The sequence below is a fragment of the Typopeltis vanoorti genome, chromosome 1 (genome assembly GCF_054136105.1).
Source record: "Typopeltis vanoorti isolate ZY-2024b chromosome 1, IOZ_Tvanoo_1.0, whole genome shotgun sequence".
Lineage (NCBI taxonomy): Eukaryota > Metazoa > Arthropoda > Arachnida > Uropygi > Thelyphonidae > Typopeltis > Typopeltis vanoorti.
Window position 1 is genome coordinate 17,391,557 of NC_143549.1, and position 18,343 is coordinate 17,409,899.

The window sequence follows — 18,343 nt, forward strand, 5'->3', positions numbered from 1 at the left end:
TCTGTATATTGCGTTTATTATCAGGGAGTTTTCTTGTTTGATGTTTTTAATTTCGATGCATATGTTTTCTGCGTATTCTAATTTATAGTTTATTTCTGTTACTTCTAGTTTGTGTTTGGTAAATATTATTATACCACTGCCTCGTTTTGTCTGCAGTGTTTGTGTTGTTGGACGTGTGGCATTTGGTAGGAGGATGCCTCTTAGTTTGTCGTAGATACTTCAGTCAGTATTAAAATGTCTATTTCGTCTATATCTTCCTTCAGATAAGCTTGCAGGGTCAGCCAGTATTTTTGAATGCTTCTGATGTTGATGTTTTTAGATAATAGATAGTCCTTTTTGGGGATTGTCAGTTGTTTCCATTCTGATATTGATTTCAGAATGTGGCAATTATCATGTTCCGGGGTGATTACGTCTGCTTGATGGTGTGCATTCATGTTGGTTGGGGTGCTGGTCCTTCTTTACGAGTTGTCAATATTCCTTTCAATGTGACAGCCTGTCGAGGTCATCTACGGATTTTATTTCGATTGGTTTTGAGTCTTGTGTCTTTCTAAGGAATATTTTGCTGTCTCTTATCCATATAAACTGGTAATGGTTTTCTGTTTTTACTTTCCTTGCTTGGTAGAATATTTTCTGATGGTGTGGAGTAAGGTATTCAGACAAGTATATTGGGGTGTTGTCGTGGTCTCCTTAATAATAATAATAATAATAATAATAATAATAATAATAATAATAATAATAATAATAATAATAATAATAATAATAATAATAATAATAATAATAATAATAATAATAATAATAATAATAATAATAATAATAATAATAATAATAATAATAATAATAATAATAATTCAATTGTTTTTCAACATCTTTATTCCAGCTGGCATTATTATAAAATTCTTTGTGCCTGGCTCGTGTAGTGCCTCTGTCATTTCTATACTACACATAGCAAAAAACAACTTTTATTCTTGAGACCATAGTAATAAATTATACCATTCTCCATGGCTTACATTTTATTTTTAAATTTTCAGTTATTCATTTGTTATTTCGGATGATAATTTAAGAAACTTCGATCGAAATATTTAATTTTCATCTTTTACTTCTATTAAATTGTATAAACTATTATGTAGTTTTCAGTTGTTCTGCGAATTTTATTTTAAGCTTATTTTGTGGACGGTGTCTTAAAATATTTCTGATCTGTTGATTGGCTACTGTTGTAACAATTCTGTAAAGGCGGTAATATAAAACGAAGGTTATTCTGAATGTTTACATTTTTGTGAGAAAGTTGTGTGTATTTTGATTTCTGCTCGTAGTTACTTGAATGTAGTCGAAATATGTCTAAGAAAGGAGATTTCTATGAGAATATCGGAGTATACGTGCGTTGCAGGTGCGAATATTAAATTTTTTCTAATCATATACATGCATTTCAGGTGTTGATAGTGCTTATTTTTATTATTTCACTTGGGTGATGAATTTCTGAAAATAATCATTTCATATTTTGATAATTATACAGGATTTGAAGAGTTGTGCATCGCTTTTAATTGGGAAGTTTTGTGTGAATTTTTTTAAATTGTATTAAGATTCATTTTTAATAATTAAGAAGAATTAATTACTTCACTACGCCTTTTGTTAAGTTAGTTTGTTAAAGTTGTTAAGCTAGTTATTCAGATATCTTCATGGATGCCTGGAGCTCATAATGAAACAGTAATATATCAGTGTGAAAATGGGAAATTCATGTAGAGTATACTTATCGCGGGAGGTGTCCTTCCCTACTCCTTGGAGGTGTCACGAATAATAATAATATGGTTTAGTGGATTGCTATTTGAGCAGGTATATAAAACCAGCAATATTGTTAGGTAAAATAAATTATACTGATACATGATTTTTTTTCACATCTTACATTTTTCTACATTTCACATTCGACGTTACAAAATAAGCCAAGCCAAATATTCATCATTGGGAAAATCATAATTAACTCTTCTTTTTTGACTCTGTGTTGCCTTCATTTAGGTTGTGACATCTCCAAGGAATCCAAAGACTCATCGAGGGAGCACATCTACTCTACAACTCTGCTTCCACCACTCGCAATCCACCAACTGACTGCAACTACGCCAATGCCATCTGCCACCGACCACCACTAGTATTTCCACAGACAATCGCAAACATCCATGGCTGGATTCAAACCCGCAGCCTCTTGACTGGAGAGCGAACACGCTAACTACTCGGCCGGCCAGGCTGGCATATAGGCTTTAACATTTGATGTTATTCATCAAGGCGTTAGACATCCATTTCACATCTCTCTGATTAATTCTCCTGACTAACTTAAGCAAAAATAATCTATTATATTAGAATAAAAAAAATATTAGGAGTATGATTAAAATTAAATGAAGCAAATTGTTGGAATGCCCCCAAAGAAGAAAATGATGAGATTTTACAGTTACAAGAAACTTATGAGAAAAATAACACACATAAGATAATTATAGCTGGAGATCTTGCCAGAATAGGAATGTCAAAAATTAATATTTTAGAAAAATTCAGAGAATTAACAGTAAACAGAAATAGAAAATGACTAGATTATATAATAACTTAAAAATAATGAATACATTCTGTAAACATCAAAATATGCATGATGTGCAAGAGAACAGATCATGTAATAGACTACTTTATAAAGAATACTTTATAAAGAATGAAAAAAAAGTAGCAAGTCTTGTCCTAGGTGTTCAAGTTAGGAAAGAAGTAGAAATAGATGCAGATCGTTAGTTCATCAATTTCTTGAAATGTACCCTCATGGGATGTTCAGGCTACTATAATAGCAGTGTACAATTCAGTTTACATGATTATTAATCTATTAACAATTTTCCTACAAATTGCTTGTTAGCACTCCAGTATTGTTATAGCTAACATTTCATTCATTTTAAGGTGCTTCTGATGAATCAATTCACTAGATTTTTGTCTTTTTCTTACCATTGCACATCTTTCTAACCGTTCTTCTCCCTTTCTCTTAAGCGACCACATGACCTTCGATTAGTTCTATTCACACATTCTTGAATGCCAGTAATGTCAACATCCATCTTGACAGATTCATTTTTAATGATTCTGCAGTTGATGCCATCATTTCAGACCATTAATTTTTCTCGGAACACACACACTTGTGTTTATCTTTGATCAAGTGCTTTGATTTTGACAATGAGTTTAATAACAGAGAAAGCTAGGAGAAAAAACAAAAACATATGTATTTGCTTTGTTGATTTTCAGAAAGCATTTGACAGTGTTGACCAGAAAGTGACATTAGCAGTTCTGGAATTGATATAAAAAACTAATAGCTATATTAAAAGATGTTTATCAGAATGCAGTTAGAATAGGTGATGATTTGGGGAAATGGTTTAAAACAAGCAGAGGTACTAGACATGGAGACCCAATATCACCAAGCATTTTCATCGCACATTTAGAAAGAGCAATTGACAAATTGAAGGAAGATGCCAAAGGAATATCTGTACACGGAATGAGAATTAACAATCCGAGATTTGCAGATGACATTGTTATTATTGAAGAAGACGAAAGAGAACTACAAAATACACTGGAACTGTTAAATGAGGAAGGGAAGAGATTTGGACTTGTTATGAACTTGGAAAAACAAAGACAATGGTATTTGGCGAGAAGAACATGAAACAAAAGATACAAGTGGATGGAACTGATATAGAAAATGTAGAACAATTCACATATTTGGGAGGTAAACTGACATATGACTTGGACTGTAAAAAAGAAATAAAAATCAGGATTGCAAAGGGAAAAACAAATCTGAAGGCCATGGATAACATCTGGAAAAGTAAAATGATCAGTCTGCAAACAAAACTAAGAGTACTGGAAACATGCATCTTCAGCGGTATACTGTATGGATCTGAAACGTGGGTTATAAATAATCAAGAAAAATAATTTTGGCATTTGAAACAACTTGTTACAGGAAGATTCTAAGAATAGGATGGGTACAGAAAATCACCAATGAAGAGCTCTATCAGAAGATACAACCGAAACAGAATCTAATGCAGAAGATTATAAAACATAAGCTGCAATTATTTGGACACATCTGTAGAATGAGTGAGGACCGGAAGATAGACATTTGTTTGGTATTTTGGATGGTTTAAAGAGAAAAGGTAGACCATACAGAGAATGGATAGACGATATAAAAGACTGGTGTGGAATGGGTGTACAAAAACTGCAACACTGTGCACCGGACAACGAAAGGTGGAAGAAGATAGTGAAACAGACATCAGATATCAACGGGCAGTGAGCCCATGGTTTGTAATGATGAATTGATGCCATCTGTTGAGACCACTAATTTTTCTCAGAACACACTTGTGTTCATCTTTGATCAAGTGCTTTCTTTCTAACTCAACTCTGAGATCTAGTACTCAAAACTGGTTTGAATTCTTTCATATATTGCTAGTGTGGTGTTTTGGCTAATTTCTATCTTATTCTTATTTTCTCGACCTTCATAGTCACAAGACTCATTGTGGGAGGTCAACTCAGAACCTAATACTCCTTAAACTCTTTGAACATTACCACACTCTCAAACAGTGCATTCCATTATCCTACTATTCAATGAAAAAAATTACTTTCACCCTTTTAATTTCTTTTGCATCTTTCAGGGATGACCCTCTGTACTTGCTACTTTCCCTTGTTCTGCCATATAAAAAATTTCCTCACTATTAAACTTTAATAGTGAGGAAATTAAGGCTTAAATGTTTCGATCAACTCTTCCCTTTTGTCTGCCCTTAGTCTGTCCTCATAATTCACACGATACAGTCCTGATATCATTTTTATGTCTCTATATCATCAAGGTTACTTCATTCTTTTCAAATCTTGGTGACCTGATCTGAGCACAAATCCAAGTGTGGTCTGATAGAGCTTGATACAATGAGAGGGCCACACTTATCTGTTGTGATGATCAATATCATTGTAGAAATTCTCTGAGATGTCTGCACAACCTTTGAAATATTTCCTCTGAACTTCAAATCTCTATCCACATTCACCCCAAGATCCCTTTTATTTCCTTCCAGTATAACCCCACCAAGTGAGTATGAAGCATCCTATCTATGCTTCCCAAATTTTAAAACCTTACATTTAGTTGCATTAAACTGGCATCCCCATTCATTTGTTCACCTTTCCAGCTTATTCAAATTCTCTTTAAGAGCCTGAACATCATCACTATTACTATACCTCTCAAACTTCACATCTGCAAACAACTGAGCATCTTGCTGTGGTTCTATTCCAATATAACATTAACATTAACAAAAAAGATTTGACTGCAATGGTCCTAGTACTGAACCCTGTGGAACTCTGCTTGTTAACCTCCTACTTCCTAATATTGCTCCTCCACATACAACTGATATCTACCAGAGAACCAATCACTAATGTGATATTCATGTTTCAACTTATCATGTGGCACCCTGTTAAATGCCTTATAAAAAAAAAAAAGAAAAAAAGATGATGTACTCCTTTTTGCCATCCATTGCTCTTTTTTCTTTGTTGTAAAAGGTTACCAGATTATTACAGCACGCCTCTGGGTTATCTTCACCACTCTGCAGTATGTACCCTAAACTTCAAATGGCTGACAGTCATTACTCCAAGGTCTCTTGTATCCTTCACCATTATGCAGCTTCCCATCAATGGATTCCAAATGGCAGGACTTCACATTTAGTTTAATCTAACAGAAGTTAGGTGGTTAAGTTGGCTGGTTGAGTAGTTAGCATATCCAGTCAACAGATTGTGGATTCTAATCCTGTGGGCATAGATGTTTGTGATTCTTTAGCTGAGAGATGAATTTTGCTTAGTGTGCGACCACTGCTCCAGTTATTGGAGACTGAAGTGGTTTGAAAAAAATTCCATGTTTGGTTTCTAGAGCAGGGTTTCTGCACTATATAGAAATAACAAAATAGCAAAAAATGTATAAAATTGATGACAGGAAAAAAAAAATACATCTTTAGTCCACCTACTATACAAAATGTACTATAGTTTGCCCACTGATTAGAGGTCCCTCGACACTTCTGCGCATGTCAGAAAAAGAGTCCATTCCGATAATAGGGTAATCAATCTGTCTTCTGGGATGTTTGTTTATTATTACAGGTCGGAAAATTTAGCTTTTCTTTTACAAACATTGTAGTTTTTAAAGTGTAACTATTTTGCTTGTATAACAGTTGGAAAAATGTACATAGAGTATTAACAAAATTAAAAAAAGGATAGCATAAAACAAAAATTTAAGTTTATTTTTAAGAAAGTTTTCTATAAAATAAAAATAATTATAATGAAAAACAAATTTTTTTTTTTCAAATGAACTTAGATATTCTAAACTTATAGTTGAGAGAACTGAGACACTTTAATGTCCTAAACCAATTAATTATTTATGACTTGTTGTGACTCTTTTAACAAACCCATGCAAAAAAAAAAAGGTTGGAAAAAAATACCATTATCAAATCCTTTTAATCTTCATAGTCATCTGAATCAGTGTCCGAATCGCCATCTTTCACTTAAACTGATCACCAAAGGTTTGCATAATTCTTCGATAATTCCATCTCTGTCCTAATACATATTTTCCAATGAGGTAACACGAAAGATATTTTCCCCAGTTTTGAACTGTAATACTTTCAGTCGCCTGTTCTGAAAGCTTAAAGTTTCAACATATCAATATCTCTAGTTATGTTGCGATGGCGAATGAAACTTTTCACTTCTGCCCAAACATACTCTATAGCATCACTATCACAATGATATGGTGGTAGCCTCAAAGCTAGAAATCAATGATCTTTGAGCATTGTGTCAAATTTAAATAGTTTAGTTGTGGGAGTTTCTTTTGACCAAATTAAGCAATTCGCAATTCAATTTTTCTGAATTAAGCATATCTGGGGAATGAGAAATGTTATTTGTAGAGAGCCAATCCATAAGAACTTGCTTTTTATTAGACCAATTTGGAACTTTGTTTAATCGAATAGTGATATGAAGCGTTATCAATTATAACAGCATTTTTAGGAAGGTTTGGAATCAGTTTTTCTTTTGCTCACTTTTCGAAGATCGTAGAATTCATTTGCTTATGGTGATTGACTTTGTATAGTAAGTTTGAATTCGGTAAAAAAAAAAGACATTTCTCCACCTGCACGCAAAATTATGTGCTGCGAGGCAATTTCCAGTTTGTAGCACTCCACATTCTTCTTTAGACTGCTAACATTTTCCATAAGTTAAATTACTATCAATCCAAGTTTCATCGAGATACACAATTTGTCTTTTCTCCTCCCTGAAACGTCTTATTGCTCTCAAATGCTGCGTTCTAGATAAAACAATGTCACTTCGCTCCATGATAAGTTTCCTTTTATTCTGGGACTTTTTAAAACAATCAGATTTCATGAAGTATTTTCCTTCAAGTTTCTCTTTTCTAAGGAAAAATAATTTTTTCTTTATGCATAGGAATCAATTTCGGAACAGTTGGCACTCTTTTCTTGACCATGTAAAATTCGTGAATAGTTCTTCTTATAACATCTACATCAAAATCATTCAAAGCTATGTTTTCGATGGTTTTCTTTCTTCTGGTGCTTTTTTTAGGAGATTTAAATTTTGGCTTACCTTCACCTTTGATCCCCTACGAATTCTTTTAACGATTGACCCTGATACGCCTGCAATTGAACTTGCATGTTTTATGACTTGAGAAGGGGGAACAAGGAGAAGATTCTTTTTTGCAGAACGTCAGTACATTATTCAATATTCTTTTGCAAGAACTAAAACTACAGTCAACAAGTTCTGTTGTTAAACAACAGAACTTGTTTTCTATACTGGATCCATCATACAAATTAATAATAAAAAAAAATGCAAAAAAGCGACAACAAAAATCAAGCTAGTACTAGTACAGCGACAGACAAGAAAGCACGTGATTTCGCATGTTGGCGATCAATTCGTACATCCTTCATTTCTTTCTCCCCTTCAGCATGAATCTGCTATTCTTGGCAAAATGCCAAGGAGAGATCTACAAACAGTGGGCGAACTATAGTACATTTTGTATAGTATAGGTTTATAATAACATTTCGTGGGTACGAACCAAACCACACACAAATAAAAACATAAAAAAAAATCGAATAAAAAAAACTGATGGTACCATTCATTGTCCATCTGTTCAGCTTATTCAAATCTTCCTGAAGGACTACCACATTGGCACTGTTACTAATATATCTTCACATAGTCTGCAAGCAATTGAATATCTCCCTGCAATCTATGGACAGTCATTGATATAAAGGTTAAACAATAAGGGTCCCACTACTGAGGGAACCCACTCATAACCTTCTGCTTCCTTGTTCACAAATCTGGTATCTGTTAGACAGTCAATTCCATAACCTGCTATCCAATCCCATATGCTGTAACTTTATCATCTTATGTGGCATGCTGTCAAATATCTTTGTAAAATCCAGAAAAACACAAAAAAAAAGCAACATGTCTTTCCCTCATCAACTGCTCTTTTTTACTTATTATGAAAAGCAATTAGATTATTAAAATAAGTGCTTAACTAATCCATGCCGATTCTCATAAATAACATTATCATCATCTGCCCAATGTTGTATGATTTTACTAATTTCTCCAAATTCTTAACTACAGGGGAAATATAGATTGACTTATAGTTTGATACTTCCATTCTACCACCACAATTTTGCAATGGAGCTATCTTACCCTCCTTTCACTCCTTAGTAACCTTTCCATGCTCTCAGTAAAAAGCCAAGTTAATGTCAATTCCTTAACACGTTATTTTCAGACATGGTGCAATCCTAAACAGTCCCATTGCCTTACTGATGTTTGGAGAACTTAGTATTTGTAAGATTACAGATTTCCTTGATCTGAGCACTAATCTCTTATATTCAAGTTTTGCATTATGGAGACAACTACCGTGTTAGAGCAAAACTTTGGTTTAATATAAACCAAAATAAACACGCGATGTTTCGACCTTCATATCAAGGTCATCTGGAGTGTATGTGTGTGTGTGTGTGTGCACACACACACACACACACACACACACACACACACACACACAGAGAGAGAAACAAGCTGCACTATAATCTACATGGTTTGCTAAAGTTACTGACCAACTTTTATAATTATTGGCCTGACCTTACATATGACCTTAAGGTTTTGCTCTAACACTGAAGTAGTTGTCTCCATAATGTATTCTGATCACTGTTTCTGAAAGAAAGGATTCAAGTTTTGCCTTCCTTGCTATGTCTTCCTTATCATCAGTCATCCAACTTTATACTAAATCTTATCTTTTTCATTTGAGGTATATAAAACTTGCCATTGTTAATATTTCTTTACCAGTTCCCATGTACTGATATTGCAATCTTCCAATTTCTTCATGAGATTTCCCCAGGCTGATCTCTAAGATTATTATAATCACCTGCCTTATAATTCTACATAAATTCCTTTTTCTTTGATACTCCATGTCTACACATCCAATCAAGACCAACATCGTCACTCTCCAACTCGGGTAGATGACATTTCAGTTATAATCAGGTCTTCTGATATGACAAATCTAAAACTCTAGAGCTTCTTGTTTCTACTGCATGTTGCCTAGAGCATTTGTTTCTCAAGAATTCCAGAAATTCCATTCCCTTTCTACTAGATGCTAAGAGCCTCTATAGCTTAGTCAGTATAGTTGAAGCTCTTTGCTCAGAAAGACCTGGGTTTGATTCCTGTTGGATGTGTAGAACTTTTATCTGGTCTCTTTACTAAAGGTGAGTTAGCTGGTCTCATACAGAGGTAAAGGGTTTCACCCAGAAACTCTGGTTTTTCGTCCCTCAGAACAGGCAAACTGGCTCGTGAACACAGATTTACAGTCATAAAATTCGTAATCCCTCAACAAGGAGGGCTCAATCATTCCTAAGGGACAATCAAGGAATGGGGGAATCCCCATATGAATAAACTACATGCTATTTCCTTTTCTCAGTTATATTGCTGTAGTTAGAATCTTCCATAATGATCACTCATTTTGTACTTGCTAAACTCAGCTGCATAAATATTTCCTACTCCTCAAACTCTGTATTCCTGGTCTATAGCAACATCCCACTAAATATACTTTCCTGCCCATCTCCACTTAACACCATATATTCTCAAAACCATTAGCATCATTTCCCTATAAATCCTTTACTCTGAGAGGACAGTACTTATAAACAGTACTCCACCATTGCATTTGCTGTTTTTATCCTGCCAAAATACTGTACCATGTTGTTCCTATTCCTGATAGTATATAATCTTCTGTCAACCATGTTTCACTGATATTATCAATCACTGGATTGACTAAGGCTATCAATGCCACTAATGCCTAGAATGTGAGAGCTGAGTTAGAAATAAAAATGTGATCAAGGACTGACTACCAGAGATATTAGTTCTGAGAAAGATTAGGGGAAAGGGAACAGGTGTCATAAATGGCAGTATTATATTAGAAATGAAGATATTAGGAAAGAACTTGATATTGTTAGCATTCAGTAATGTGTTACCAGAGCTAACCTCATGTAATATGGTCACTTAATCTTTAAAGGGTAGCAAAGATCACAAAGGTTTTTTGTTCCTCTTGCCAGAACAGGAAAAATATCCAGAAGACCAAGGTCTAGGTGAATCTTGGTAGGTAACACATTAATGTGGTGGAAAATGGTTGGGGGTTAGTAACAATCTAACTTTTTGGTGTAGTACTATCATAATATCCTTTGGGTGTGTATCAGAAATTTAATTTATATTCCATTGAAATGATATGAAGTTGAAGATGGCTGATATATTTCATCCACATGATAATTTAATGGTTAACCTACCTATAAAACAGGATGTAAAAAAAGGAAAAACAGATTAGGAATTAATTTATTTTTTTAAATTCAATGTTTTTTTCATGATTAGTCTTTATTTGAGTTGTAAGTCAGCAGTTAGAATTGAAGGAAGTACAGGAAGATGGTTTAATGTTAAATCTGGTGTGAGACAATGATGTACATTATCCCCTCTGTTATTCATTATCTATATGGATCACATTATGAAGGAAAGTGGTATTAAACCTGATATCAAAATTGGAGATGTTAATGTCAGCTCTTTGCTTTATGCGGATGATGTTATACTTCTAAATAAATCCACTACAAGTCTGCAAGATTCTCTGACTAAATTGAACAGCTGTTGTAATAGATATGGTATGACGGTCAGCAATAAAAAGACGAAGACAATGAAAATAGGCAGAATCATTGAAAATGTCAACTGTGTTGTGAATGGAGAACCTGTGGAACAAGTAAAACGTTTCAGCTACTTAGGCACGATTTTTACTGAAGATGGTAAATTAAATATAGAAATAGACAACAGAATCAGCAAAGCTGGTATGGTGGGAAGTCAATTGAATAAATTCATATGGAATAAGAGAAATTAGTCAGAACACTAAATTAGCTGTATACAAGACGGTGTTCAAACCAGTTTTAACTTATGGATCTGAGAGCTGGGTCAGAAGTAAAACACTTGACCAAAGACTAGAGACTGCAGATATGAGAGTCCTGAGAAAGATTAGAGGTGTGAACAGATGGCATCAATGGCAATATCATATTAAAAATGAGGATATTAGGAAAGAATTTGACATTGTCAGCATCCAGGAATGCATTAGCAGAGCTAATCTCAGGTGGTATGGTCACTTAAATAGAATGGAAGAGGAAAGATTAGCAAAACAAGTGTTCTCTGCCAGGTTGGTAGCAAAATGACCCAGAGGAAGACCAAGATATAGGTGGATTGATACGGTACAAAGTGCCTTAGATGATAGAAATATAAGATCTGATAATGTTGGAGTCTTGACAAGTAACAGACTGATTTGGAGGCAAATTGTAGATAGGAAGTTAGTAATGATGTAATTTTTTCATGTAGTAGTATCATATCCTGTATACACCTTGAGGGTACATGGCAGGAATTTGATGTTTTTCTTGAAGATAATGTTGCTAAAGGAAATGCCTGAAATACTTTAAATTTTTTTAATATTTATGAAATGCCATCAAGACCATATAATGATTTCTGGTTAATCTTATTTGCTTTAGGCCTCTTAATTCACTGGAAAGAAAACAGTGCTCACCTTCAGTTGTGGATGTCATTCCAGAAAGAAACGAAATACTCGTGAAAGAGAAAATTACAGATAGAGTATTTAATAAGGCATACTCGTTTGACAAAGTTTTTGAACCCAATACAAAGCAAGTAAGTTCTAATTTGTTTTGTTATGTATACTTTATTTTCATTGTATGCTCTCTCATTCAACCACACATACCTAACTAGAATACATTTTAAGGCAATGAAAAGCATTGCTATCTAAAACAATCTGCACAGTGGTTATTAACATTCAGATGCTCAGTAGTGTGGCTGTATATTGTAGAAATATTAACTTTTTTTAGATTCATTACTTTTATTAACATGATAATAATGAAGTACAACTATAAACAATTTTTCTCAGTAAAAGAATAGACAATAAAAATGAGCCATACAGAAGAGATTTTGGAATTAAAAAAAATAGCCTGGATGAAAAGTGCAGAAATCGACTAAATACAGAGTATTTGAAAGTTTTTTCACTTGGTTATACTATAAATTAAAGATAACAAGAAATTATATACTTGGTTTAATCCTTTATCAAAGTGTAAGCGAACAAAGTTTGCACCATCTCTCATACTATAATCCAGAGTATTATAATGTGACACCTTTTGGCAACTCATATATGAAAATATGACTTCAACGTTGGTATCACCTCTGGGTCTGACTCCCACTGAGACCTCAACAAATGTTGAAACTGGTCTGGGTAGTGACCTTTCCCATAATGCATAACATTATATATGTCTGCAGGGAGATGTGCTTTGCATTATGGGATACTAAGGCAAGTGATGTAAAGTCATACCAACTTTACCAAGTTTTTTTAGGTACATACTTTGTTTGCTTACACTTGGATAAAGGATTAAACCAAATATATAATTTCTTGGTATCTTTAATTTACAAAAAAGAGTAGGTTGGAAATATATGGTCTCCTCATATAATTTGTATGCAAATAACTCCTGTTCAGAAATAGAAATGGTATAAATAAAAAAATAGTGGACAAATAATATTGACTTGCACACTATTGTTTTCAATATTATCCCATGGTATTATTACACCAGATCAGAGGTCAAATTCATTTATTTTACATAGCATCTTTTCTGGGTTGTTCTAAAGTTCACTTTAGAAATATTCATGCAATTTAGTAAATGCAGTGAGTGGTGATGCTTCCTCGATGTTGCAAATTTTGCAGATGGGAAGACTTATGCCATTGCTAAACTTGATTGGTCTTGATGCGAGAGATCATGGTAGTGGCACAGCGATTAAACGTGGAGTTGATGATAGTTCCTAGTTTTGCTACGGAATACCAGTGGTGAGTCATGTTCTGGAGAATCATTCTTGTTTTCTTTTTGAGTAGTTTTAAAAAGATCAATCTGTGGTATCACTTGATGTTGTAGCCATTTTTGCTACTTCATCTGCAGTTTCATTTCCCTTTAATCCCACATGGCATAGAATCCATTGGAAAATTATTCCAGAATCCTTATGTAGTTTGTTTTTTGCTTTGTCTCTAAGTATTTCTTGATGGCTAGTGTAGCAGTTCTTAATAGCTTGAAGGGCTGGTAAGGAACCTGTGAAAAATATAAATTCTTTTGAGTTTTGTTTATCTAAATGTTGCAGTGCTATGCTAATGACTATTAATTCTGCATGGTATGAGTTTCATCCTATACTGTTGTTTTTAGTTCTATATTTTGAGAGCCATAGATAAGTATGCCACTCCCAGAATTGCTATTTGGATTTTTGGAGCTGTCTGTGTAGATCTTTGAGTCAGATCATGTTTCCATTATATTTGAAATAGCTAATATCAAGATTTCAGGGTTTTCTATCCTTTTTTTCTCATGTTTCCCTATTTCAAAATTAATAACTATTTTTCCTGTCTTGATTTAAAGGAAATGCTGTGTAGTTGGCTATTTGATTTGGACAATCCAAAGGAATTTTATTTTCTATGATTTTATGCATTGTTAATTTTTTATTCTGTTTGTTGGTTGCCACTTTTTTAAAAAGTTCACTTGTTTTATGATGTGTAAGATTGGCTCTTTTTTCCCCAAATTTGGTAAGATTTTCTTGCCACCTAATTTTTAAAAGAACAAAGTTGGATTTGAATTCTGCTATTTTTCCAGGAGTTGTATTCCTTAGTTCACATGATTCTAGCTGCATTTTTCCGAATTTTTATAAGCTTATCTAAACTGGTTTGTGATGTCCCCATCCAGATGGGCGATGCATATTCCATTATGGGTCAGATAATAGAGGTGTATGAGAGTTAAGGTTTTAACTTCAGCATCCCACTCCTTACCTCAGATACTTTTCATGATATTTAGTCTGTTTTTGGCTCTGACTGCAACATTGTTATGTTTATTGAAGCTTAGTGATAGAGTAACTCAAAGGTATTTTGTGTTTACATTAAATGCAATTAGTTGACTGTTTAGTTTAATCTTTGGTTTCCACTTTCTGAGGTGGTTATTAATGGTAAATACACAAATTTCTATTTAGTAGGGTTAATTTTGATTTTTTGGTTTTTGGTATATGGATAAACTTTCAATGGCTTTAAGTGACCTGCTGTTTCTAAATTGTTATGAGCTTTGTCTCTTTACATATATTTTTATATAAGTCTAAGTAGATGGAAAAAAAGGAGTGAGCTCAAAATGCTGCATTGAGGGAGTCAGTCTTATTTTCACTTTCTTGGAAAAGGTATTATTTATTCTAACTTGGTTTTCAATAATACTTTTACCTACTATTCTTTTCAACATATTTACTTTCATTTGGGAAGAATGCAACTTATTCATGTGTGAATAGGGAAATAGTTATACTTCTGCATATATATGACAAAAATCTTATAGCGATAGTCTCTTATATGAAAGTGAACCATTTTGATGTTTTGTACTAAATGGCAAATGTCAGTTGGTTCATGAGCCTCACCTTCAAAAAGTTTGTTTATATATTGCCAAAAGTATTTTCCTGGTTTTACTGTGTCCATTAGTTGGCCAGTAGGAAGCAAGAGCACTGAACGTAGGTGAAGTTAGGTGTTTAAGTTGCTGTCCCAACAATCTCATCTGAAATTATTTATTTTTTTTAAATGTTTCTATTAGGGGTCTTTGCTCACTTTTTTTCAGGAATAACAGTATTAGGAATGTGATCTTGCCATGTATAGCCTACTATTATTCAAAAGGCTGTTGTCCCAAAGGTATTGATGATATTAATTGCTCATTATGTAGTGATGTTCCATGTTTGAACATCTTTTGGTTTAAAAAAAAAAAAAAAAAGCTTCATTGGTGGTTTACTACAAACCAGTTTTGGTATTCGTTGGGATAAGATTGGACTTCAAATATTAAACTAATGGAATTGAAGAGCTTTGTGGTTTCTTTATATAAAAAATATTATAAAGGTGGCAAAATATTCTACAGATTATTAAAAAAAAAAATCTTAGAAATGAAGTAAAGAGTACTGTAAAAGGCACCAGAGATAATACCTGCAGCATAAAAACTGAAGAGAAAGATATTCCTAACATGTTACTTGATACAGTGTTTGTATCAAGCAGTGACAGCATGGTGGTAAGAAACATTCAAGAGGAGTGAAATCAGTAGTACAGAAATTTATAAAAGGCAGTTGAAGTAGATGGTATTTAACTAAAAGAGTTGGGGTAAGTAAAAGAACATTGAATAATGAAACTGGCAGAGTCATGCTGAATAGCATAGAAAATGAGTCCATGAAAGAATGCTTGTGTGGACTTGAATGAAGTTAAGAGTGGTAAGATATATGGTGATTCTATGATTAATGGTATGGAGAGCAGTATGCCTGAGAAGTGCTTGGCTGGTGGGACAATAGAAAGAGTGGCTTTAGCAATAGCAGGCATGATGCAGACAAGATGATAGTTATGGTGGGTACAAATGACCTGAGTGGTGGTATAAATCAGGTAGCAAAAGATTTAAGAACATTGTTAGATATTGTGAAGAGGAAAAGTGTCAATGGGAGGATAGTGTGTGTGCTGCCTCGTTTTGACAATTATGAGTGAAGTAGACGAGCAGTGGTAATGAATGATATGATTGCAAGAATGTGCAAAAAAAGAGGTCTGGAATTTGTTGATGTCTGGAGTGTTTTTGAAGGAAAAAGACAGTTGTATGCTAGAGATGGGCTGCATCTGAACATGGAAGGACATAAGTGATTGAAGAAGTTACTGTTTTCTGAACAAATTGAAGTAATTGGGCAGGGAAACTAATATTGAAAAGGTTGAGTGTAAGAGAGAGAAACTTTAGCACTGATTGTATATTTATTGATCCTTATTTGCAGAATAAGGATCAATAAATATACTTTTGCAGAAGAGAGGGGATAAAAATCGGCATGGGACTACTGAAATTATTCGCTTGTATATCAGTTCTAAAGCCGGTACATGAACTAGAGAGAATCTGCAATTTTTGTATAAAAATGCAAGAAACATTTGAAATAAGAGAATTTTTGGTATTAGTCAGTGCAATCCCACCAAAAGTTTTAGGCATTAGTGAAACTTGTCAGCAGATGTGGTCACTAGGATTGAATGTGATGAGTACAGTATTTTCAGGGAGGATAGAGAAGATAGAACAGGGAGAGTACTGTTGATGATAGCTAATGTGTTGCAGCCAAAGAAAGTAGTATATCAAGATGATACACATGTGAATGAGTTCATTTGAGGCTTTTGGTGTGAAATAGTGACCAATGCAACCAAATATACAGTTGGATGCTACTATAGGCTAGGAGGTACAGGGGAGATGTTGAATTCACATGTCTATCATTTTAATTATGGTGATATCAATTGAAAGTAGGAAATATCATGTAGCAAAAAGGAAATAGAGTTCATACATCTTCTACGAGATAATTACTTGAAACAGCACATAACTGAAGGAACACGTGGTGTAGGAGTGTTGGACCTGGTTATTGGTTCAGAGGATATATGCATAAGGTGTCCTTGTTACTTTCAATTGGTGAAAGCAATCCTGTGGTATTGACTTGGGAGGTTGCAAAATCTGTGGATTTTTCTGTTAAAAAGGGGTATATATGGAACTACAGGTTAGGCAATTATAACAAGCTTCGGAGTGAGCTTGCAACCATCCCATGGCAGAACATATTGCAGGGGAAAGATGTTAGCAGTGCATGGGATAAAATCAGCGGGTATCTGAGGAAAGCAATATCAGATTGTGTCCCCATGGTCAGGAAGACAAACAAGGTAGGCGTTAGATGGATGAGCAGTAGCATCAAGCTTGATCTGCAAAAAAAGAAAATGTTATGGAGAATGTATAAGGTGAAATGTGATCAGTACACCCATGAGCAGTAAAAGGCTCAAGCTAGGAAGGTTACCAGCATAGTAGGAAAAGCTAAATCAGATTATGAGAAGACCCTAGCTAGCCAATGAGATCAAGGGTAATCCCAAAGAGTTCTTTTGCTATGTGGCAAGTAAAAGGAAGAATGACTTCAGAAGGATAACTTTAGTGGGTGCTAATGGTATTGAGGTGACAAAATCAGATGTAATAGTCGAGTTACTGAGTGATCACTTTTGAAAAGTATCACCAAGTGAGGATATCTCTGTACCTGTAGCAATAACTAATGTGAGAATTGAAGTTAAGAAATCAGTGGTATTTAATATATTGCAAAATTTAAATGCAAACACTGCTCCAAGTTTAGATGGAATATCAGCTCGGGTGTTGCGTGAATGTACAAAGGAATTGTGAACCCCTCTTACTTCGATATTTAACTTAAGTTTGAACTCTGGAATGTCCCTAGGAGTGGAAGTTAGGCAAAGTGGTCCCTTTACATAAGGGAGGATCTAAAACTGCAGTAGTTAATTACAGACCAATTGCCATCTCAGGAGTAGTGGTAAAAGTATTAGAAAAGTTGGTTAAAGACAAAATTCATGAATGGGTGGATCAGGATATGATACTCTATAGAGACCAACCTGGTTTTGTTAAAGGTAGATCTTGCTTTTGTAATCTATTAACTTTTTATAATAGAATGACATCTGAGTTGGTGTGCCTCAGGGTTCTGTAAATGACCAGTGGTGTGCCTCAGGGTTCTGTATATAAATACAGAGTATTTATATACACTTTCTGTGTATATAAATGATATAGGAAACGGCTTAAAGGGAGATATTCAGTTATTTGCTGATACAAAGTTGGGTAGTGCAATAAAAAAATCAAGCTGATGTTGAAAGTTTGCAGGATGATTTAAATAAGCTGATAGAATGGGCAAAAGGTAATGGATGTCAGTTCAATGTGGAAAA

The 18,343-nt window shown here is 34.1% G+C and overlaps 1 protein-coding gene across 2 annotated transcripts in view; it reads left to right on the top strand.

Moving 5' to 3' along the window:
- Nucleotides 1-1,248: 1,248 nt before the first annotated feature.
- Nucleotides 1,249-18,343, top strand: part of LOC150109817 (kinesin-like protein KIF11) — a 575,645-nt gene continuing 558,550 nt past the window's right edge. The window contains exons 1-2 of one of the 2 annotated variants that reach the window (XM_090396826.1): nt 1,249-1,384; nt 12,066-12,219. In XM_090396826.1, coding sequence (XP_090252952.1) covers nt 1,332-1,384; nt 12,066-12,219 — 207 coding nt within the window. In that variant the 5' untranslated portion in view covers nt 1,249-1,331. Of the gene's footprint in view, nt 1,385-1,710; nt 1,828-12,065; nt 12,220-18,343 lie in introns of those variants that run through there. The other variant, XM_090396834.1, reaches the window with a different exon arrangement.